Below are 24,561 nucleotides of genomic sequence, written 5' to 3' on the forward strand. Positions count from 1 at the left end.
CTAAACAAAAAAAATCAGCAAAGAAATATCAATCCTAAATGACTCACTAGACCAGTTGGAATTAATCGACACCTTCAGAACATTCCACCCCAAAGCCACAGAATATACATTCTTCTCAAGTGCACATGGGTCATTTTCAAAGATAGACTACATGTTGGGACATAGGCAAAGTCTCTTCAAATTCAAGAAGATAGAAATCATATCAAGCATCTTCTCAGATCATAGTGGCATAAAACTAGAAATTAACTACAATAAAAATAATCCAAAGAAATCAAACACATGGAGACTAAACAGCATGCTATTAAACAAGGACTGGTTACCAGAGAAATCAAGGAAGAAATTAAAAACATCCTGGAAACATATGACAATGAAAACACAACAATCCAAAATCTATGGGATACAGCAAAAGCAGTTTTGAGAGGGAAGTTCATTTCTCTACAAGCCTATTGCAAAAAACAAGAAAAAATGGTAACAAATTTTCTAACTCTACAACTCAAAGAGTTAGAAAAAGAGCAACAAGAAAAGCCCAGTGTAAGCAGAAGGAAGGAAATAATAAAAATCAGAGCAGAGATAAACGACATAAAGACCAAAGAAACAATACATAAGATCAACAAAACCAAGAGCTGGTTCTTTGAAAGGATAAACAAGATTGATGAACCTCTATCCAAGCTAACCAAGAAACAGAGAGGACTCAAATAAACAAAATCAGAAATGAAAGAGGTGAAATAACAACAGACCCTGCCGAAATACAAAGGATTGTTACAAAATACTACAAACAACTCTATTCCAACAAACTGAACAACCTGGAGGAAATGGACATATTCCTAGAAAAATATAACCTTCCAAAACTCAATCAGGAAGAATCTAAAAAGCTCAATAGTCCAGTGACTTGGGAAGAAATTGAAACAGGCATCAAAAAGCTTCCAGCAAACAAAAGCCCAGGGCCAGATTGCTTCACAGGAGAGTTTTACCAAATATTCAAGGAAGAACGAAAACCTATCCTCTTCAGACTATTCCAAAAAATTCAAGAGGAAGGAACACTTCCAAACTCCTTCTATGAAGCCAGCATCACCCTAATACCAAAACCAAATAAAAACAACTCAATGAAAGAGAATTACAGGCCAATATCCCTCATGAACATAGATGCCAAAATCCTCAACAAAATTCTAGCAAATCGGCTCCAGCAGAACATCACAAAGATCATACACCATGACCAAGTAGGATTTATTCCAGGAATGCAAGGATGGTATAATAGCCGCAAATCAATAAACGTGATACATCACATAAACAAATTGAAAGATAAAAATCATATAGTCATATCAATTGATACAGAAAAAGCATTTGATAAAATCCAACACCCTTTCCTGATAAAAACTCTCAACATGGTGGGAGTACAAGGATCATACCTCAACATAATAAAAGCTATATATGATAAACCCACAGCCAACATCCTACTCAATGGGCAAAAACTAAAACCATTCCCTCTAAGAACAGGAACAAGACAGGGATGCCCACTCTCACCACTCCTGTTTGACATAGTACTGGAAGTACTAGCAATTGCAATTAGACAAGAAGAGGAAATTAAAGACATTCAAATTGGAAAAGAAGAAGTAAAATTATCCTTATTTGCAGATGACATGATATTGTACATAAAAAAACCAAAAGACTCCATTAAAAAACTAACTGACTTAATAAATGAATTTGGCAATGTAGCAGGATACAAAATTAACGCCAAGAAATCCATGGCATTTCTATACACCAACAGTGAAACTACAGAAACAGAGACTCAAAAAGCAATTCCATTTACCATCGCACCAAAAAAATTAAGATACCTAGGAATAAACTTAACTATGCAAGTAAAGAACGTATATGCGGAAAACTACACGACACTGAAAAAAGAGATAGAGGAAGATATAAACAGATGGAAGAACATACCATGTTCATGGATTAGTAGAATCAACATCATCAAAATGTCCATACTTCCCAAAGCAATTTATAGGTTCAATGCACTCCCCATTAAAATACCAATGAGATATTTCACTGACCTAGAAAAAAACTCTCCAAAAGTTCATTTGGAAAAACAAAAGACCCCGAATAGCCACAGCAATCCTGAGAAAGAAGGGTAAAGTAGGAGGGATCTCAATACCAGATTTCAAGCTGTATTACAAAGCCACTGTTCTCAAAACAGCCTGGTACTGGCACAAGAACAGACATATAGATCAATGGAATAGAATTGAGAACCCAGATATCAACCCAAATCACTATGCTCAGTTAATATTTGACAAAGGAGGCACGAACATACAATGGAGTCAAGACAGTTTCTTCAATAAATGGTGTTGGGAAAATTGGACAGATACATGAAAAAAAAATGAAACTTGATCATCAACTTACACCATACACAAAAATAAACTCAAAATGGATACAGGACTTAAACATAAGACGGGAAACCATAAAAATACTAGAGGCATCCACAGGCAGCAAAATCTCAGACATATGTATGCCAAAAGAACTTCTTCACTGATACTGCCCCTAGGGCAATGGAAGCTAAAGAGAAAATAAACAAATGGGACTACATCAAAATAAAAAGCTTTTTTACAGCTAAAGAAACCATCAACAAAACAACAAGATAGCCCACTGTGTGGGAGAACATATTTGCAAATGTTACCACTGATAAAGGTTTATTCTCCAACATCTACAGACAGCTTATAGAACTAAATAAAAGGAAGATGAATGATCCAATAAAAAAATGCGCAATGGAACTAAATAGAATATTTTCAAAAGAAGACAGATGGAAGGACAAAAGGCACATGAAAACATGCTTAAAGTCACTAATTATCCGAGAGATGCAAATCAAAACAACAATGCGGTACCATCTTACACCTGTCAGAATGGCCAACATCAACAAATCAACAAACAAGTGTTGGCAAGGTTGCGGAGAAAAAGGAACCCTCGTGCACTGCTGGTGGGAACGCAGACTGGTGCAACCACTGTGGAGAACAGTATGGAGTTTCCTCAAAAAACTGAAAATGGAACTCCCATTTGACCCAGTAATCCCACTCCTAGGAATATATCCTAAGAAACTAGAAACACCAATCAGAAAGGATATATGCACCCCTATGTTCATAGCAGCACAATCTACAATAGCTAGAATTTGGAAACAACCTAGGTGCCCATCAACAAATGATTGGATCAAAAAATTATGGTACATCTACACAATGGAATACTATACTGCCATAAAAAAGAAGGAATTCTCATGAATTGGAGAACATCATGCTGAGTGAAATAAGCCAGTCAATGAAAGAGAAACACCACATGACCTCACTCATTTATGGATAATAAAGAACATTATAAACTGATGAACCAAAAGATAGATATAGAGACAGTAAAGCAACAAGCAGACTGTCAAATTACAATGGGGAGGGGAGGGAGATCTGGGGGAGATAAGAGATCAACCGAAGGACTTGTATACATGCATATAAGTACAACCAATGGACACAAAACTCTGGGAAGGGAGGGTATGAATTGGGGGGTGGAGGGAATGGTAAGATATGTACACAGATAATAATTTAATAAAAAAATAAAGTTAGAAAATTGAGATATAAAAAAAATTTTATATATATATATGCTAAGTGTCCCTCCCTTTATCTGACCAGTCACTATGATGTGCACTGACCACCAGGGGGCAGACGTTCAATGTGGGAGCTGCCAAGCTGCAGTGACTTAGCAGTAATGGTTCTCGGGTGATGCAACCCAAAACCAGAGAGAAGGGAGCCCGATTCCTCGAGGCAATTCCAACTTTGGCCATGGATTATGTTGTTGCTGGGATACTGTCTGTCCCGAATCTGGTTACTGCACACTTGCATTTGCATTCCACATAGCAACTTTGCAGAGTGCCCTGTCGTACTCCAGGAGCTCTTGGGGGATGTCAGAGAGCCAGTTTCAGCCTGATCCCCATAGGCCAGGGTGAAGGACCCCACCTGCCAGAAAGACTCCATTCACTGAGCAGACACCTTTCGAGTTACAGCACGACCCCAGGTGCTGTAGCGGCCGGCCAGGGAGGGACCGCTTGGCTCCAGGGCATGTCCAAGCTGTCTTGCCCAGTCCCACCCTGCCAGCCACCTTCTAATTAATTTCCTTTCAACGTGCACACATCCGTGCACCAGGTCACTAGTAATATAAGAAAGTATAATGTACAGGCTTAGTGCAAAATGTCAAAAGGTTTGTGTTTCTTTTAGCCTAAAACACTGGGAACCCTTAGTGGACATGCATTGTTTTATCAACCCAAACCTTCCCTCTCTTGTTCTGTACAGACCTCCCAGCTCCTGCCACACTGTCCCAAGCACATCTATCTGCAGGCCCCTGGACAGCAAGAAGCAAATTTACTCATGTTGAACCCGACACCTACTGTACAACATCCTGGTGTTCACATGACAGGCATGTCTGACAAAGGAATGAACCAACTGATAGTGTCTTTGCTTCACTGAAGTAATAATGCACAAGTTGGTAGAGGCAAGACTACTCATAAGCGGCTTACCCCAACCTTCCATCTCAGCTCCACGCAAACCCAGAACCCCAGATCCCCACCACACAACATCTGAGGAGTAACACCAGGCACTCTAAGACCCTGCTCCAGCATTCAAGGTGACACAGGCTCTGGTTGGTCCATACTTACACCTGACTAACTTTAACACCCTCCTTCATGATACGCCAGTGAGAGGTGATGGCACCTCTCACACACACTTGTCACACACTGGGCAAGAAGAACAGGTCTCCTCCTTTTCTTCTTTGGTGCCCCAAGAAGTGTCCACTTGCATGTGTGACATGGCCGCCCCATTAGGACCGCTGAGAACATGTATATCTATCGACTGCCAACAAATCCAAATCACCATTCTGTTGGCAAGTGAGAAGGGAAAGCAATTTTACAGTATCTGTCAGCCTTCCTGCAAAGAAAATCTCTTTTCCATAGTTACCCAAAATCGATTCCAACTGCAAGCAACCAAGAACTGTATCTGATATTCAAGGGTGACAGAATATCAAATGGAGATTAGCAGAATGACGGATCGAGAGTCCCAAGCATGCTAGCACATGAGGGTTAACAGAATTCGCTGGAATTGTTTCAATGGAAGGTTGGGGCAGGAGACCCACTGCAGAGAACTTCAAGATAGACTACAACAGGAAGTAAAGGATTGGTTCATAGTCAAAGGCAGTTCTTGGTCTGTTTTAAAGTGCTAAATACCTGCACACAGGAGGGGGAAAGTGAGTGACAACAGCAAGGCAGAAGTTAACAATCTCGGAAAGAGATGGAATAATATATGAAGACCTGAGAAGCGATGAGAAAAGGCAGTCAGGGGGTCCCTGGCTGGACTACACTGCTGGACTATCTCCCTTTGCCCAGGCTGGCCCTCAGCCAAAGGTGCCATGTCCTGCATCTAACCCGGACCTCTCCTTCAGGAATCACCTGCAGGAGGGTTGAGCGGTGGTCTGGTTGAGCATCCGCAGACCTAGATTGTGGCCCCAGCTCTGGAAGTGGACGCTTAAGCATTTCCTTTGCCTTTCTGGGTTTAATTTTTCTTACTTGACTTGATCCAGAAATCTTTATGGTATGCTTTTAAGTCTTGATTTCTATAATTCTTAACTTCTTCCCATATCATAACTTTTCTTAAGTTCAAAAGATTCCTTCTTTATTCTCCAATTTCCTCTTTATTCTTATTTCCCAAAATAAACTACCTTACCTGACATTTTTTACCTATTAACTTTTATCACAGTTTTTCATATATCTCTTTGCACTCCGCTGTCTCGTCTCAGGGGACATCGGAATTCTAGCATATCACTCGGATGTCCCCTCTCAGGGGACATTGCAGTTTATTAGTGATTACGGGGAATTGAGTTATTTCAACACAACTTTTTGAGACATGCATGTTTCCCTGAAGTTTTATCTTGAAATGGCACAAGAAATTAAATCAAAATATCGTAAAATTACTAAGATATATACAAGAAATGTCAGCGGGTTTTGTGTCGGACGAGAACGTGAGATGCGTGCTCACGACGGTCTGAGCACTTCACGACGCCACTTGAAAAAAGCATAAGGGGAGTTTGTAGAAGAAAGGTCGGTTTTCGAACATAGCGCGCACTGTATAGTGAGATATATAAGTAAAAATAAACAAGTCTACATCTGGAGGAAAAGATTTTCAAAGCTGAGCTCATTTTGGTTTGAAGCTTCGAGCAGTGCACATAGATCTAACGAGTGAGAAAATCGGAAAAGTGATTCTTTTCTTAGTGAATAAATTGTTTGGTGAAAGCTATTTTGGTAAATATCATCTTGTCAGTTAGTAATAACAATTAGAAACTTATCATACTGTACAAAATTATAAACAATAAAATATTGGTTTTTTTGCAAATATACATTCCTCGATGTCACCCAATTCATATAAGTCCAATATCATTATAATACGTTACTTGGTTCCAAAATTATACTAAATAATACGAGGGTCTGTAAATGCACGTTTCCGCCGCAAAGTAGCGTCGAGAGTAGCTGGTAGCCAATGTCCAGAATGGTTCGGAGTGCAAAGGGATATATTTTATCTTCTACTAAATCTCAAACATGAGGGCAAGAAGAAAATAGGCATCAACAGTACTAACCCACCAAGTGGGTAGTGGTGGTGGACCTCGCTACTGTATTTCCCCCTGGCTTTATTTAGGTATAACTGACAAATAAAACTATATCCATTATTTTTGTATTATTTTATGTAGAAAGCAAAGGAAACTACCCAAGTGGAAGAATAACACCAAAAATCAATCATTTCCACAGAGAAGACCTTACAATACTCCGGAATATTTAAGATATATTTTTTCTTTGTGCTGAATAGATGGCCTGTGTATACAGTTATACAAAGACTAGGAAAAATAGAGTGGGATAGAGGTGATGCCTCTTCATCTTTTCTGCCTACCTGCACGTTCTAAATTCTCTACAATAAACATGTATTACTACTTTCTAAGTTTTTTCAACATAATTTCAAAGGGCAAAAATATCTGCTATGGTCCAAAGAGTCTAAGTGGGCAAGAAAACAAAATAAAAGGTCCACTTTAAAATATGCTTTTATATACAATCCTACTTGTTTGCCTCGACAAAATAACATTTATTTTTAATTCAATGACAATAGAATGTGGATGCACACACACACACACACACACACACACACACTAACAGCTAACCACTCAAGCCTAAACTTGAGTATAAACTATGTTACTTTTGATACCAGTGAACTTTTAAACCCATCCTTACAAAATCAAAGTAGAAAATAAAGTGCTGTGAGTCTTACATGAACCTAACAGAAAGCGCCCAGCTTCTAAAACTCATTAAAGAAATGAAATAAATAAAAAGAAGAAAAAAAGGGTACACTAACTCCTTGTACTTTTCAATTCAAGAGGTCAAGAGTGAAAAATGACCCCAATATGTCAAGAAAATAGGAACTGTCTACTTTTGTGAGTGGGCATAAATATTTATGGAACTTCATGCATTATTGGCTTTATTTCTTAAAAGTATAGAAGCAGAGGGGAAACTCTGAAATGGTTCTCAGATGAAAAGCAATCTTACGACTACCAGGGGTGCAAAGCACCCAGCACGGCTGGCTTCGTGGCGTGGCAGCTGTGGTGTGAGAGGAGGCCGCCCAGCAGTGCCTCGTCTGTTTCCGCTAGGAACTCCGAGGCCTTCCATTTGCTTTTCTATTAACTCTGATCTTTCTTAGATTTGAATTTGAGCTACAAGCGAGTGTTTCACTGCACAAGAACAAAACAGGGTACAGTATGTGATGCAGTGAAAGGAAATGCAGGTCATGCCATCCACATGCTCCTGGTCAGGCCTTTCTTTAGAGCACTCCTTCCTCATCAATCTGGGGTCCGGTATGAACCTCATCACATGGAATGGTGGCATTTCATTAAGCCCAAGAATGTTAAAGTTCTATCAAAGGAAAAGAAAACTAAGGTTTTCTAAAAAGAAAATGCGTGTGCCCATCTTTTATCAACACTAAAATGCAATGCTGGTTTCATTAGATTTAAGCATACCAAAAATTTGATGAACTTTAGATTAAAAATTTATCAGAATAATGAATCTGCTATCAAGATTTTTCTTTCTTTGATATAAGTAAAAACTTCTCTGATATTTTATTTAGAGATCTGAACAACTTCTTTAGTATTTATTAAACACCAAAATGCAAAACTATGTCATAAGACTAAGTGTTTGAAAGAGAAAATGTTACAGCGAACTTCAGACTCACATTCAGAAAGTGAGGGAAGGCATAGAGGGAGGAAAGGAGCAAGAGACACGTGTAGGTAAACTTCGGGTTCTTTCACGGCTATAACTACAGTCTGTTCCTCGCACATCAGCCACCGGCGCCCTGCAGCCTTGTTTCCTGCCTCTTGCTCTTGACATGCATCAAAGGTCCTAGGCATCACTGCAGTACTGTATATTAGCATTATCATCTTTTTCCCAACTTTCAATCTAGTTCAAAAAAATTACCTGAATTAAGCTTTTTCTTTATGAAACTTAGCAACCTATACATATCCCTTTGGTATGAGAAGCTAATTATGTCAGCATTTTATATATAAATCAATCTGAGATTGTAGAAGTTACTGAAGGTCAGAGAGCTACTTGGCTTAGAAAGCAAGGATGAAAATGAAATCTTTGATTATCATCTCCAGAACTGTTTTTCAGGAAAGGTATATCCTATTTACTAGTATACACATCTAATGAACTTAAACATTCAAGGTTTAATATCAGCCAATTCTTAATGATTACACAGGTAAAACTATAATAAGGTCAACAGAAACTTAGGTTTCAGGGTGAAAAGCTGCTTTAGACTTTGCAGAGTAAACTTAATGTGGCAAGTAATGAGAGAGAGAGACCTCAGACACTCTGAAGATTTTTTGAAATGCACAGTTTATTTACTGGCATTTTATTCCACATTTATTGTATAATTCCCAAAATTCTTTCTAGAAAGCAGGCTACCAAATTAAGAATACCTAATATATTTTCTACACCACCATTTAAAACTGAACACTAACTGAGCAGTTCATATGTGTGCCAATTCTGCCATCTTCTGGTTACAAATGGAATCATGGTTGCTGATAAACTACAATAGTATTTATCAATCCTAATCCTAATATACCTTCCTTAGGGCTTAAATTTTATCTATTGATATTGGAACATAAGTTCATCACACCTTTCTTCCTCATAAGACTCTTTCCATGTACACATATAGCCAATAGGCATAAGAAAAATTTAAATTTGTAGGTATTAGTCTCTTGCATGATAAGACTAATGTCTTGATAATCCAAACAGAAAGTTAGTATCTTCTCAAGAAAAACAATACTTTGTCTATTAGGCTCTGTGCCTAAAAGTTGTTCACATAATTTTACATATCCCAAGACGTAAGCTTCAGATGGCTTTTTTCCCCACTTTTGTATCCTTCCTTAACAGAAATGAGCCATGAATTTGACCCCAAACGCAAGGGAAAAGTAAAAATAAACAGAATTATACCAAACAAAAAAGCTTCTGCACAGCAAAAGAAACCATCAACAAAACAAAAAGGCAACCAACTGAAAGAGAGAGGATACTTGCAAATGATACATCTGATAAAGGGCTAATATCCAAAATATACAAGGAATTCATACAACTCAACAACAAAATGTCCAATTAAAAAATGGGCAGAAGACCTAGACACTTTTCCCAAGAAGACATACCATCTCCCAACAGATATATGAAAATATGCTCAACCTCACTAGCTATAAGAAAAATGCAAATCAAAACCATAATGTGATACCACTCACAGCTATTAGAATGGCTACTATCGAATAAAACAAGAAATAACAAGTATGGGAGAGGGTGTGGAGAAAAGGGAACCTTCATACACTGCTGGTAGGATTATAAATTGGTACATCCTTGATGGGAAACAGTATGGAGGTTCCTAAAAAATTTAGAACTACCATATGACCCAGCAATCCCTCTTCTGGGTATCCTATATAATAAAAGGCTAATGTGCAAAGGCTAATTCAATTGAACGGCGAATGACCAGTCCCTATGATGTGCACTGACCACCAGGGGCAGACGCTCAATGCAGGAGCTGCCCCCTGGTGGTCAGTGTGCTCCCACAGAGGGAGTGCTGCTCAGCCAGAAACCCTGAGCCCAGCTCATGGCTGATGAGTGCAGTAGTGATGGCAGGAGCCTCTCCTGCCTCTGCGGCAACACTAAGGATGTCCTCTCAGGGGTCCCAGCCAGACTGCAAGAGGACACAGGCCAGGGTGAGGGGAAATCCCCTTCCCCTCTCCCCTCGCCGCAAGTGCACAAATGTCATGCACCAGGCCTGTATTCTAAACAGAAAATTTGAAAACACTTACTCATAAAGATAAATGTAGCCCTATGATCACTGAAGTATTATTCACAATAACCAAGACATGGAAACAACCTAAGTGTCCTTTGATGGATGACTGGATAAAGATGTGGGACATATATGCAATGGAATACTAATCAGTGATAAAAATTAAAAAAAAGATCATATACCAACATTTGTGACAACATGGTTGGAACTTGAAAAGTATCATGTTAAGTGAAATAAGTCAGATGGAAAAGGAAAAAACCTATATGGTTTCACTTATATGTGGGATATAAAACAGAAAGCAACACATAAACAAAAACTCACCAACAGACAACAGCATGGTGGTTACCAGGGAAGGGAAGAGAGTAAAGGGAGTCAAATATATGATGGCAGGAGACTAGACTTTGGGTGGTGAGCACACAATGTAATAGTCAGATGATGCATTACTGAGTTGTACACCTGAAACTTATGTAATGTTGTTAACCAAAGTTACTTCAATAAATTTAATTAAACTTTAAATGAAAAAAAAAAACCCTTCCCCAATTTCCTCCTAGAACCCAATATAAGCTGACCACTCCATTGTCTCTTGGGAATTGCCTATGGTTCACCATAGCTTCATGTCCTGAAATTGCAATTCCTCAGCTATTCCCAAATAATCTCATTTGCTGCTCAATAACCTTTGTTGTTTAATTTTAAGGTTGACAGTATATAATCACAAATCAAAGCAATCTGTGAGTGACATTCAATTCATTATGCTACCAAGACCCCTAATCTTAAGAAACAAAGGTTTGTCACTGACCAAGTGCAGACACACACAAATGCAACTTCAGCAGTTGGTCCTTGAAGAGAAGTAGTCAGGTTGTCTGTTTACAATGCGATGGCAATAACTGACCAAGAAACACTCCTATGGTTTAAACTGGTTTCTTCGCCTTCATCATCTCATAGGAAAGTCACATTCTTTGTTTTTATGATAGCTGAACTTCATGTGGCCCATAAATTGATACTGCTCTTAAATAAAAAGCCAGGGCAATGTCCTTTGCCTCTAGTCCACTAACTAACTAGGATAATCAGTGAAATGCACCTTCCTCGCTCACGAATCAACACCATCTGAACGAATACTGCATACTCTCTCACAGAAAGACAGAAAGCCCAAGAACAGTCCACCATCGAAATGCATTAGATCAGTGGTTGGCAAACTCATTCATTAGTCAACAGAGCTATTGTAAATATCAACAGTACAACGATTGAAATTTCTTTTGAGAGACTAATTTTTTAAACTTAAACTTCTTCTAACACCACTTCTTCCAAACAGACTTGCCCAGGCCATGGTATTTTGTGGAAGAGCCACACTCAAGGGGCCAAAGAGCCACATGTGGCTCGCGAGCCGCAGTTTGTAGACCACTGCTTTAGGGTTTTTAATAAAAAATTTAAAAGTCTGTCTGCCATATGTACTTAATGTCCTGAAGTGAAAAAGGTCCCCAGGCACACTGACAAGCAAACAGGAGACCAGGCAAAGGCCCTCCATACAGGCACGTCCTGAGATGCATCACAAGGAAGAGCCTATCGGAGTGTGGTTGGGTGTCTGAAGGGTCGCTCTCAGCTTCTAATTGGACAACAAATCCCGAGCACAATCTGCAACTCTGCTCCCATCCGCCTTCCAACACCAGCAGTTCCGCTGTCACATGCTGTGAGCGCCATGAGCAAAAAGCCACACGGCACTGCAGGACAGCCAGCACAGCCTCACCCAACTGCCTAGAACTCTTGGCCAAACAAGAGTCTGGCCAAGCATCACCACAACTGCAAGTCCTCCAGGCAACCTCCTGACAGCAGCACCAATGCAGTCAGTCCTCCTAATAGACAGCCCCAATGCAGCCAGTCCTCCCGACAGCCCCAATGCAGCCAGTCCTCCCGACAGACAGCCCCAATGCAGCCAGTCCTCCTGACAGACAGCCCCAATGCAGCCAGTCCTCCTGGCAGACAGCCCCAATGCAGCCAGTCCTCCTGACAGACAGCTGAATGCAGCCAGTCCTCCCGACAGACAGCCCCAATGCAGCCAGTCCTCCTCACAGACAGCCCCAATGCAGCCAGTCCTCCCGACAGACAGCCCCAATGCAGCCAGTCCTCCTGGCAGACAGCCCCAATGCAGCCAGTCCTCCTGACAGACAGCCCCAATGCAGCCAGTCCTCCTGACAGACAGCTGAATGCAGCCGGTCCTCAGGCAGCCAATTCTGTGATGAGACGGAACAAAAATGACATGCTAATACTCATTGAGCCCTAATCGATTGTGAACAAAGGAGGTCCACACCCTCAGCCCTAGAGCAGCTACCTGGTAACATAAGTTGCCTTCGGTCTCCCGGCTCTTCTAGGCATGGCCTTGAAGAAAACATCCGAACTGGCCCAACAACATGCACTTCATGTCTGAATGTACTGCCACCCTCAAAACCAGCCAGGTGATCTGTCACACTAGATGTTTGTAGGCCTCCTCGTGTCCTGCACTACTGAAATAATTCTGTAAAAATAGTTACTATAGAGGTATAAATTAAATCCTGAATCAATGGTGCTAAAGTACCAGTGAGCACCAAAATCATCTCAGAACTTGTTTACAAATGCAGGCCCCTGGAAGATTTTGCCATCTCCTAAAATCTTCACTTGTCACCAGCTGTGCACACAATTGATCCTAAAGTAGGTGCTCCCTGGGTCACACCTGCAGAAGCCCTGTGAGAGGCTGGCAGAGAAGCATTTGCAAAGCATAGTATAATGTACTTCCTACTTCCTCATACCCCAATCTGCATGTGTGAGGATGTCCACCCACGTCACCCATGTACACATTAAATTCACAAGGCTGCTTTTGGCTGCAAAGAAATTTCAATATTCTTTCATTTCTCCAAACATCAACTAAGGCCCAAAGCTGGATAAGACCAGGGAAGAGTCAAATTCTAAAGCCTTAAAAAAAAATCACTGACACTGTAATGTTATAGCATCTGTTATATTAGAGTAAACCTGCCTGACCATTCTGGTCTAATTAGATTCTGCTTTGTGCAGGGCTTTTTCTGTGTCTGATGAAAACTGAGCTATGAAATAATTGAGGTGGGGATTTAGAGACTTGGTACAGCAAACTTCTTAATAAAAATGGCACAAATCGTTCGTGGGGAACCTGGCGCTAAGCCATTCGTAGACGACCTGCTTCTGGGTCGGGGTTTCGTACGTAGCAGAGCAGCTCCCTCGCTGCGATCTATTGAAAGTCAACCCTCCACACAAGTGTTTGCAAAACAAGGGGAAAAAATGGCACAAATGGGACTCTTCTTACTATTGTTACATATTAAATCTTATTTGATCCATTTTACTGTATTCCAAATTACAAACATCAGGTAGAAGATTGTAATTATAGTTTTACTGGTTTTGTCATTAAGTTGTGTGTGGGTTGTTTTTTTTTTGTTTTGTTTTGTTTATTTGTCATTAAGTTTTAATCAAGCTGCTATTACAGAAAAATTGTTAAGAGGGCAGGGCTCTTCTGCTTCTGAGTTTCCTTCACACAGTTATAATTACTACAGCAGAATAAAAGTGGACACACTCGTAAGATATTGTTTCTAAGAAATGTGTATCAGACAATCCTATATCCAAGTAAGTGGGCTACACAGCAGTGACCGAACATCTCTGTAACTCTCTGACCACGTGTTTGTTTTCTAGTCCATTTTATTTTATCTATAAAAATTTGTTTCTCCTAAATTCACCCATTTCTTTCTCTTGCTTTTAGCAACACTTGTATGAACCTGAATCAAAAAGTTTATGCTCTGTGAAACTAAAATAAGTTATTGAAACAGGAAAGTAGTACATACATTCCTCAAGTATTTACTGATAAAAGTTTTTACTGAATGGCTTTGAGATGTTTTTAATGAAAGTTCAAAGATAGAGCCTGAGAACCAACATTTCCACAAACTTCCTACACTTGACAATGTTTTCAGCATACTAAACCATAACTAAATTTAAAATCATTCAAGTCAACATCAAGAGATGTTTCAACTATGAAGTCAATCTACATACCCACTGCTGATAAATTCTCCACTTAAATTTCTCCAGGCATCACAAAAACTATCTAAAGGCATGTGATGTCAGGCCTCACTACCAAAGGAACTACGGAAACCCTAAAAGACCTAATAAAAATGTCCTAGAATTGTATATTTCCACTCTTATAATACTTGTCTCCCAGCTAAAGGCTACTTACAGCACCTCCTTTGTCTAGCGGTTCACATTCAGAATATTACAAGAGCTTCTATACTTTTTTTTCTTTATTAAGGTATTATGTATGTTTCCTTATCTCCCCATTACCCCACCACCTCCCAACTCATGCCCTCACACCCCCTGGTGTCTGTGTCCATTTGTTAGGCTTATATGCATGCAGTCCTTTCGTTGATCTATGTCCGTTATCCCCATCCTCCCCTACCTTCTATCTGAGGTTTGATGGTCTGATCGATGCTTCTCTGTCTCTGGATCTGTTTCTGTTCATCAGTTTATGTTGTTCATTATATTCCATAAATGAGTGAGATCATGTGATATTTATCTTTCTCTGCCTGGCTCATTTCACTCAGCATAATGCTCTCCAGTTCCATCCATGCTGTTGTGAATGGTAAGAGTTCTTTCTTTTTTATAGCAGCGTAGTATTCCATTGTGTGGATGTACCACAGTTTTCTAATCCACTCATCTACTGATGGGCATTTAGGCTGTTTCCAAATCTTAGCTATGGTGAATTGTGCCGCTATGAACATAGAGGTGCATATGTCCTTTCTAATTGGTGTTTCTATTGTAGTTTCTTGGGATATATTCCTAGCAGTAGAATTACTGGTCAAATGGGAGTTCCATTTTTAGGTTTTTGAGGAAACTCCATACTGTTCTCCATGGTGGCCACACCAGTCTGCATTCCCACCAGCAGTGCACGAGGGTTCCTTTTTCTCCGCATCCTCACCAGCACTTGTCATTGGTTGATTAGTTGATGATAGCCATTCTCACAGGTGTGAGATGGTATCATATTTTCCTTTTGATTTGCATCTCTCAGATGATTAGTGACTTTGAGCATGTTTTCATATGTCTCTTGGCCTTCCTTATGTCCTTTTCCGAAAAGTATCTGTTTAGATCCGTTGCCTATTTTTTGATTGGGTTGTTTAGCTTCCTTTTGTTAAGTTGTATGAATGAGCTTCCATATTTTAAAGATGTCAGTTACAGCGCTGGCCGGTGTGGATCAATGATTAAGAGTGTCAGCCCATGCACCAACACTCCGTCAAGGGCACAAACCTGGGGTGCAGGTTCAATCCTCGTCCCCAGTCATTTGGGGCGAATGAGGGAGGCAACCATTCAATTATCTTTTTGTCATTGTTTTCCAATTTTACTTCATTATAATCAGCAACCAAATGATTGCATGATATTGTCTCTACACTATTTGTTTTAAGTTGCTTGTGGATTACTGGGTTATACATTTTGATTAATATTCCCAATATGTGTCATAAAAATTAATAATCTTTGTTAGGTGCAGATCTCTATACATAGCTATTAGATAACTCTTGCTGTTGTGTTGATAGGTAGATTACACTTTTAATCATTTCTCCTTATAATTCTGGAAATTCTTGTTTTATATTTTGAGCCTGGGCTGTTTATTACAGATTCTGGTTCATTACATCTCTCAGGAGAACTGTTCCTTGTATCATTATACAATATTCTCTTTGGTTTTTGCTTTTAGCCTTTTTTGTCTGGTATTAATATTATTCTATCAGTGCTTCCAGTTAGTATCTCTGTATCAGGCAGGGTGAGTCGGAAGTAGAACCACTATGACTGATCAGAATGGAGGTTATAAGAATGTGAACAGTATCTGTGACAGCTGGGTAAGCAGTTTATGTACAACTTTAACTCCTGTGTCTAGTGTTGGGACAGAAGTCACAGGGCAGGGGATCAGGAAGGAAAGGGGGATGTAATATGGGGAAATCCAGGACAAATGCACGTTGTCTCTGAGTTGGTGAGGGTGACCTGCAGAACAGGCTGCCACCCTCACCACAGCACCCTCCCCTCTGGACTCAGATGGCAGAGAAGCTGAAGGGAGCTGCAGCAGCTGCCCGAGGCCCCAGGTCAGGGAGGAAGTGAAGGAAGTACAAGCATGCCTGACCCTACACCAACCTTCCAGGCATAAACACACCTGTGTCACTTCCACCTTACGTAAACCTCTTGTACAAATGCTTCCTGTGATCAGCCTCGCCTGGACCCGCCTGGAAAGGGAGTTCTGGGAAAAAGTTTCAGCCCAGTTCTATGTGGACATAGTACAAAGCCACCACAATTTGCATGGATATTTTCTTCCCTCTTAATTTTATTCTTTCTTTTTCAGGCCAGTCTCTTGCATATAGCACACAGTTGGATTTTTCTTTCATCCTATCTAGAATCTATCTTTTAATTATCATGTTTAACCCATTTACATTTATTAAAATTTATAACTTTCATACTTAAAAATACTGTTTTTATTTCATTAAAAAATAAAGTAATTATCTGTATGGAGACTGTGCATATAAGATACATGCATAATTATATTTCTGAAATATTTTATATTCATGTTACTTACCACTTCTCCAGCAGAGGCAGCCAACATGTGCTTCACAGGCGTCAAATGCGAGGACGAATCCGTGTGCAAAAGCCATTTCACATAATCATAGGTGATAAAAAAGGCAGCAGCTGGAATTTAAACAAGCCAGTCTTTCACAATGTTAATACATTTGTTAAAAAAAAAATTACAACTTTAGTTAATAAATTGACATAACAAGATAAAAATAATAAACATAAGGTATACTCTTTCCCTACTCCCCTCGCTTTTGCAGAAGTTTCCAAACCCATATATGATGCCCGACCCTGGACTTAGGAAAATGCAGAAGACATGACCCCTGCCCCAAAGGAGCCTACTAGATAACCTAGTATTTACCGTTTTGTACTAACAAATCACTTGACGTTTTTAGTAAGCTTTCTAGAAAGGGATATAAATATCCCTATACAAACATAAAATAATCAGTATAGACAAGTTAAAATTGCAAACATAAACCTTAACTTAATAAAACACCTAATGATATTTTATTGCTGTTTATTCAAAATAACCATGGGTACTTTTTACTACATCAACCCACTTTACATCAAGGAGGCAATTAAAACTGGAAATCAACATCTCCAACAGCTACTCCTATCACTATGCACTGATCTCCGCTGCACAGAGGGCTTTACAGCCTGCCGCGTATCATGAACCAAAAATGTTTATCACTTCCACAAAAGATAAGGCATAGAAAATAAATGAAAGGCAAATTCGCCTTTTGAAAGGCATCTGAACAGGTTATGTTAAAGTCTGAAACACGCAGGAAAGATAGTGAAGCTTTACTGTTAACACTCTTGGGCTGCAAACAGATGCACATCCATGGAAGCACCTGTCCCCAGAAGAGCAAAGACCCACGTAAGCAGTTTGATAAAGTCACCGCAGGTCCCTGTTTCCATCTGTGCTTCCTACCGAGGCCCGCGCACACACTCCTTTAGCCACTCCTTAAAATACAACTGGAGCAGCTCCAACTGCATTCAGCTAAGCTCCACCTGCTACACAATCCGCCCTCCTACCCCCGCTGGAGAAGGGAGAAAGACTGCTAATAGTTCTAGGTTTTCAGGGTTAACCACCTCAACCTGGTCAGACCATATTGCTACTTTCACGACAGACAAAGTCCTTTAGAACTGTAAGCCCCAAGTCCCCTGGGTGACACCCATGAAAGCCCTTGCTAACTGGAAATGATGGCAAAATAAGGTGCCAAAGGAGGCTCTAGGCAAGTTACAACGAAGAAGATGGGTGGGTTATGGGATAGCTATAGGCTCTTGTAGCTCTTAAAAAAAACAAAACAAGCAAAGCAAAACAGAAAAACACTTCTATGGTATTTCTACATTCCCTTCTAAAGGGAGTAGGGGATCCATAATCAGGTCTTTCTGTCTTCTCTTTCGACCTTCAGTCCCCTCCACCACCAACTCATCCCCGCAGAATAAATTCTCAAAAAAAGGCTACAGCCACTTGTGGGGGCCCTGACCAGAGTCCACTGGAGGTTCAAGGCCTACTCACTATACGCATGCGAGCAGCCAAGGACACAGCAGTATTACTATGTGAAAGGCCCCTTTGCCCTACACAGGCACCAGGCGATGACTCAGCAGGAGCAATGTACAATACTACTGCGCAAGCGTCCCCTTATAGAGCCTGCTCATGTTAATGTAGCACGAGCTTCACTAGCTGGCAGGAGCCTCTTGTTTGAGGGTGTATACAAGCTGCCAAATGAGCCAGTTTTTGGCTACTTTGTTCGTAATTACCCATGTCCCACTTACCTACTGCCTCCATGTATAGAGGGGGCAAGTCCCTGCTGAGGAACTTGCCCCCAACACCACTGAATGTTACTCAGACTAGGACTTGAACCAAAAGCCACAGGGAAAAATGGTAATTGTGCCACATAGAAAATTTCAATTCACCAACAATTTACAGAAAACCAAAAAGACCATTTCTGAAACTCTGACACTATTTAGCCCCATCTCCAATCCAGTGATGTTCTGTGGGTGGCAAAAGATAAAAAAATAAAGGGGCCTGGCAAGAGCACCACTTTATCACAAACACAAATGTGAAACCACATTCTGTATGTAAACTCCTGCTGGCAAGAATCTAAACCAGTGCTGTGAGGTGAATGGAGCACCATGTGCCCTGCAGACTGCGGTCCATACTACCCCTCCCAACAGGAATTCCCAGGTGCAATCTACAAGGAAAAGAAATCTTTAGGACAATGATGGCGAGGCCATAAAAATGAAACAGCCCTGGCCAGGTGGGCTCAGCTAGTTGGAGCACCATCCCATGCACTAAAAGGTTTCCGGTTTGATTCCCAGTCCAGGCACATGCCTAGATTTCAGATTAGATCCCCAGTCAGGGCGCACACAGGAGGCAGCCCATCAATGTTTTTCTCTCTCCCTCTTCCTTCCTCTCTCTAAACATATCCTCCGGTGAGGATTAAAAACAAAAACTGATGAAGATAGGGACCTAGTAATAGGTACCTAGTAACATATGCCTTTCCATTTCCTTGTTCAAAGATTCCCAAATTTGTCTGCTGAAAAACCACCTGGAGAAGCTGTAATTTAAACTTACAACTCCCAGCTCACAGCCCATCAATTAAATCATGATCACTGGAAGGGGGACACAGGCAAGAAAACTTAACAAAATCTACTCAGCCAACCACAGGACTGCTATGTGGTCAAATTTAGGAACCTGCCCCCCCCCCCCCCCCACACACACACACACACACACAGCTATCTTGGCATTGAGTGGGTGCTCAACAATGACATGCTATAACCAATAACTGAAAGCATTGAGACAAATACAAACTCAAGGATAATCCCTAAACAGTTTGCGGTTCTCAGGACGGATGGAGCAGGGGAAAAGGAAACAAAGGGACCAATTACTGTTTTGTCCGTGCACCGCAAATCTCTGTGTGAATGCTGTGCTCACGTGTGGACACAGGTGGACAGTTAAATGTCAAGTGAACATGATAGAATTTCTCATAAATTATCTTGAGAAATAGAAATTGAGCCCAGGGTTTAAGAATCTCCTACAGCAAAGGCTCTATAACTGTGTGTGTGTGGTAGTGGCGGCTATTTTTTTGTTTGCTTGGTTGCTTTCCAATGCCACACAAAACATCAGCAAACAGCCGAAACCGGTTTGGCTCAGCGGTAGAGCGTCGGTCTGTGGACTGAAAGGTCCCGGGTTCGATTCCGGTCAAGGGCATGTACATTGGTTGTGGGCACATCCCCGGTAGGGGGTGTGCAAGAGGCAGCTGGTTGATGTTTCTCTCTCATCGACGTTTCTAGCTCTCTATCTCTCTCCCTTCCTCTCTGTAAAAAAAAATCAATTAAAAAAAAACATTAAAAAAAAAAACATCAGCAAACAATTAAAATGAGGTAAATATCTGAAAAAAGTATATCAACAAGTGGATTAGATAGGACAGATGATACTGATTCTAGAATAAGAGGCCATACATCATATAATGTGACTTTAAACCTAAAACTAAAGCAAGACACTGGAAGAGAGTATCGAGGAGGCTGGTAGAATTGGTTGCATCAGCTAAGAGCAATTTTGTGAAGACAAAAAGGGTGTTAATGCCTCTTAGATTCATCGGCTTCAAAGACTCTCTGAGGCAGTGGCTATTAAACTCACCTTCCATTGGAATCACTTGGGAAGCTATTAAAACCTTGCAAAGCCCAGACCAATTAAACTTCTGGGTGTGACACAGGCATCAGAAATTCTTAAAACTTCTCAGGAGATTTCAATGAGCAGGCGAGGTTGAGAACCTGCTCTATGGCATCACAATGTCAGAACACTTTAGGATTCTAACTGGAAATGTTAACAACAAAAACCATTTTTAAAAGATAGTTCATATTTTTTCTATTACAAATACAGTGGAATGGGATCTATAGCTGATTAAAATAATTGGTTAATGAATGGAAAACAAATTCAGAAGATAAGCCACCACAGGTAAGAAATTCTATATGTAGTGCCACCACGCACCATACTGAAAATAATCCTATTATCTTGGCTTTATGGCAGGAGAATACCAATACAATTTTTACCATTAGGAAAGGATCCAATAGCAGTAGAAGGAACGCCAGCATATATTCCACGAAAACCACCAGCCTTATTAAATCCTTGGGGACTCTGCAGCCGCGTTTTAATGGTATCCAGAGGAAATAATATCAAATCAACAGAGACACCTGCTACCCCACCAGCCTTGAAAAAAAGAGGGTGGGGGAAGAAAAGGGAAAATAGGTTACAATAAAATAAGCTCTCTGCCGTTTGGGGGCAGGGATAAGAAGGTAGTCTTTAAGCACATTTCTCATAACTGCCAGTTCATGAACTATTTGGCACAGTCAAAAGACCTGCTCCCTAAATCTAGAGATTTTCTAGGGGAAACTACTGTTATTGTACTATATTTTCAAATTGTAAGTTTTTAAATAAATTTTTCTTTTTAAAGTGAATTTTACAATTTATTTCTAAATAAATTTGGCATTGTCAAAAGACCTGCTACCTAAATCTAGAGATTTTCCTGGGGAAACAACCATTATTGTGCTCTATTTCTAATACTTTCACATGGTTCAAAGTCTCCTTCCCTGTTCCTACTTTGGTTGTTTTCTTATTGCATCCTTCCAAAGTTACTTTAGACATATACAAGCAAATATAAATATGTATTTTATTTTCATTTTTAAAAAATAAAAGGTGCATACAATATACACTCTGCTGAACCTTATTTTTTTCACTTAACTTATCTTGGTGATATTTCCATATCAGATCAAATGTTATATTTTTGTCTTCTTAACTAATGAGTGGTGAATCTGCAGTAAGACTTTTTTTTTTTGAGACTTCTATTTTTAAACAGGTTATGAGTCTTATGAATCTAGATCCCTATTTTAAGAATCATGTATCTAAGGATTGCTATTTTGTGTATATTTGAATATTCCTTGGTAAATGTTTTAATTAAGTGGGTCAATGGGGGAAACAGAACTAAATCCCTAAAGGACATTAAACCCTGGCCCAGACTATCATCACCTCCTGAGAGGCACCATGTTGCTTAGGGATGGAAAGCTGCTCTTCAATAAGTTTAACCCTCATGAGGACTTGGAGCATATGGAGAGTATTTTAAACCTGGTTACACCTCAGTCAAATAAAAAAAAAATACTACAAAATATAAACTCAAACACAGTATCAAAGAAAAGTCAACACACACGGTCTGAAAGCATGACATGAGATGTGCATGAAAACCAGCTTATGCAGATGGAAGAAGGGTGAAGAGGAAATTCACTGTGCTCCCACATAGGAATTCTTACACAATTGTCAACTTTTGCTATCTTGTGAAGTGTGAACCACATGACTGTATTACCTATTCAAAGGGTTAAAATATCCACTAAAAACCTATATATTCCAAAACGTAGACTAAGAAGAATTTGTATTATTCAAACATACAGGCAAAGTTCGAAATGATCAGCTGTTCCCACCTTTTGGGTTACAAAATGTTTGCACCCAGCAAACACTCTGCTCTACTTACCACTCACAACAAAACCACTGCAAGAGATCACTGGAAAAAAGAAATTGCTCTGATGAGAACTCCAATCATTAACTAGCACAGGTAAATATTCAAAATTAGTTTATACTAGAAACATTAATACTGTCCTATATAATGGGCCTGAGACACAACAGAACCTCAAAAACCATGAAAGTCTCTCTGTGAAGGACCTAAAGAGATGTCACCAAAGAGCAGAGATGTGCAAGTAGAGAATCACATGTGGGGTAGTAAATCACATGTGGTAGTAAAAGAATGACAAAGGACATGGGATTTCTCTCTGGATAAAAGGTAGCCTTTTCTAAGTCATGGGAAAAGGCTCATAAGTACCATAGAAAAGATTTTTTAAAAAGTCAATCTTCTTCTTATTTTTTAAACATTTTACAAAATTCAGTATATAAATTAAAATATTTTGCCTGCCTCTTTATTTTCTCAAAGCTCAAGAACTAATCCTGCTGAGAATATATATGACTGGATTCCTTAAGAATATTCTGCACTTCATTATAATTTTCTCTTTAATCTTAGGAGAAGGTTCAGAAAGTGCTTGATATCTACACCTCTATTTTAATCAATAAGTTAATTACACTTTTTGCTCTCTTAGGCTACTTTGCATTCATTGAATCTCTGATCCTCCTTCATCAGAATTCTTATCTGCTGAGAATAAAATGACCAGATTCAATCTACTTACTAGTGAAACATAAAACAAGTTACTAACTGCTTCCACAGATTTTAAACTTCTGAGACTCAAATGTCATTAAAATTCATGAGACTGAAAAACAACAACAATGCAAACAAACAGGTTACAGAGAGCAAGAAAAATACCTATATATTTATCCACACTGCAACATCTTTAAGATTTAAACAAAAACTTTAGTAGTGCTTATAATTTTACATCAGTGTTGTTTTGTTCATAACTATATACAAAATACACATGCCAACATCAGTTAAATTACAAGAAACTCTACCAAATTATTTTATTTTTTTATCCTGAGAATTGTGGGGGTTTTTTTTCTGTGTATTTTATTTATGATCATTTATCATAAAGGTTCTCAGGCAAATTTTGATTTAGTTTCAAGATTTATTTGTAGCTTAACTGAAAATGGTAACTTAAGAACTAAACAAAAATCCAAAGATATAGAACAAAACTCAGGCAACCATAAAGCTTTAGTACAGCACAACAATTTATTGTGACCTTAATGTCATATAGATAAAATACACAACTCTACCTCAAGTTAAAAAATATAACAAGTGCTGGCAGGCTGTAGAGAGGAAGTGTCTAATTAGCGCTTTGAAATTACTCTGGGAGCTGATAAAAGTCAAGATTACGTGCTATAAAACCTTTATTTCTCAAAAGGAGACTGCGCAACAACCGAAAAGAAAAAATCAGTGCCAAAACCAAATCAGGATAAAACCAAACCACTTGTCTAATTTAACTAAGCAAACCAGCCTAGGCCACTGGCCTAAACCTCGGCTAAGAGCCACTCCTACTCCTACTCCTCCTTACCACCCCCCACCCCCACCCCGCACCCCCAAAATTAACGTGGCTTCTCTGGGGAACATCTCTCCTTGACCTTCTGGGGTTCTCTTCCACAGGGACCTTAAGCTTGTTAGTTCACTGCTGCTGCTTCCTGGTATTTGTCTCCTCCCCATTCCCCATTCATGCACCCTGCAGTGCTCCTGCCACTTCTACACTGATGGCAGTCACTTGTGTAAAATGAAACTTCAATTCCATCTGGCCACTGCCCAGCCTGTAAGTCCTCCAAATCTTCACCAGCCTCAGGACAAAGAGCAAAATCCTCTAAGGCTCTGGAAGTTCTGCCTCTCCACCCTAACTCCACCTTGAGTTCTGTTGCCCCAAGTCACCTGGTGTTCTTCATTGCTTGGACTTTGCACAATTGTTCTCTATCTCCAAGTCTAGGATTAGACGCCCTTGTTTCCAAATACTGTTCACAATTTTAATTCTATAACTGAGCATCCCACTATTGTCTGTATGTCCCAGTAGACTATAAGATCCATACCTGTGATGTTCATTAATGTTTCCAGTACCAGTACACAGCAGG

General features: G+C 39.8%; 1 protein-coding gene across 3 annotated transcripts in view; it reads right to left on the minus strand.

Moving 5' to 3' along the window:
- Positions 1-24,561, minus strand: part of SLC25A26 (solute carrier family 25 member 26) — a 125,783-nt gene that overhangs the window by 96,177 nt on the left and 5,045 nt on the right. For all 3 annotated transcript variants that reach the window (XM_084902690.1, XM_084902691.1, XM_084902689.1), the window contains exons 2-3: positions 21,018-21,174; positions 16,966-17,075 (exon numbers count right to left, since the gene is read on the minus strand). In XM_084902690.1, the coding sequence (XP_084758816.1) occupies positions 16,966-17,075; positions 21,018-21,174 (267 nt within the window). The remainder of the gene's footprint in view (positions 1-16,965; positions 17,076-21,017; positions 21,175-24,561) is intronic.

The sequence above is a fragment of the Pipistrellus hanaki genome, assembly GCF_964339955.1.
Source record: "Pipistrellus hanaki genome assembly, chromosome: 13".
NCBI classification, from domain to species: Eukaryota; Metazoa; Chordata; class Mammalia; order Chiroptera; family Vespertilionidae; genus Pipistrellus; species Pipistrellus hanaki.